Here is a 1,066-nt window from a genome sequence, read left to right on the forward strand (position 1 = left end):
AAGGTCTCAACCCGAGACCAGGTCTGCGATCCAGGACCCTGAAGAGGTCCAAGGTCTCAACCCGAGACCAGGTCTGCGATCCAGGACCCTGAAGAGGTCCAAGGTCTCAACCCGAGACCAGGTCTGTGATCCAGATCAGCAGAGACCTGGAGTTCAAACACTAAAAACAGACCTCAGATCAGAACTGAACAGAATTTCTGACCTGCTGGGTTCCTTCAGAGGAACCAGGTCTGAGGAGCTGTGGATCACAGTAAACATGGCGGTGCGGACAGGAAGTGAACTCGCTGGTCCCTGAGACGGAGCTACGATCCAACCAGAAACTCACTGAGCCATCAGAACTTTCATCAGCTCTGAACACAGAACAGTTCTCGCTCTGAGCAGGATGTTAGTAGGAACAGCAGGAGAACGCCATGCCCCGCTACGCGGTGCCACGCCGTGCCGTACCACGCCACGCCATGCCAGGTATTTGCCTGTGTGACTCTCAGGAAGCTGCAGGTCTTGATGGAGGAGCTCCTCCTGCACCTCCTCCATCTGAAACATGTCCTCCTCAGGAGGGTGGACCACCACGTCAGGGACGCCCTCTTCTCCTATCATCTTCTCTGGAGCGGAGCGGCGCCGGGGAGTCCTGTCTGAGGAGGCGTGGCCTAACGGCGGGACGAGTCCAGGCGGGCAGGGCTCCGACAGGTGGCGGCCATAATGGTAGAGGCTGGGAGAGGCCTGAGAGGCGGAGCCTGAGAGAAAGCGTCCAAACCGGAAGGAGGGAGACGAGGGAGGAGTGGAGGTGTCGAACAAGACCTGGGAGGAGCGGCGGAGGAGCGAGAGGCGAGAGGAGGAGAGGCCCTCCCCTGAGGAGGAGAAGAAGAGAGGCTGAAGGAGGCGGACAGGAAACACCGACCATCAACGACCAATCAAATCATCCAAACCCATCAAGACCTGAAACAACGCCATGCTGTCAGAGTAAAGAGTCCTGGACCAGGTTCAGGAGGGGGACCGAGTCCTGGACCAGAGTCAGGAGGGGACAGAGTCCAGGACCAGAGTCAGGAGGGGGACCGAGTCCAGGACCAGA

The 1,066-nt window shown here is 58.6% G+C and overlaps 1 protein-coding gene across 3 annotated transcripts in view; it reads right to left on the reverse strand.

The window, feature by feature from the left end:
• Positions 1-1,066, reverse strand: part of LOC108229391 (sodium bicarbonate cotransporter 3-like) — a 35,047-nt gene that overhangs the window by 12,142 nt on the left and 21,839 nt on the right. For 2 of the 3 annotated variants that reach the window (XM_037980193.1, XM_037980192.1), the window contains one exon: positions 471-845. The exons of the other annotated variant lie outside the window; for it this stretch is intronic. In XM_037980193.1, the coding sequence (XP_037836121.1) occupies positions 471-845 (375 nt within the window). The remainder of the gene's footprint in view (positions 1-470; positions 846-1,066) is intronic. 3 annotated transcript variants of the gene reach the window in all.

Source organism: Kryptolebias marmoratus, linkage group LG16, assembly GCF_001649575.2.
Source record: "Kryptolebias marmoratus isolate JLee-2015 linkage group LG16, ASM164957v2, whole genome shotgun sequence".
NCBI lineage: Eukaryota > Metazoa > Chordata > Actinopteri > Cyprinodontiformes > Rivulidae > Kryptolebias > Kryptolebias marmoratus.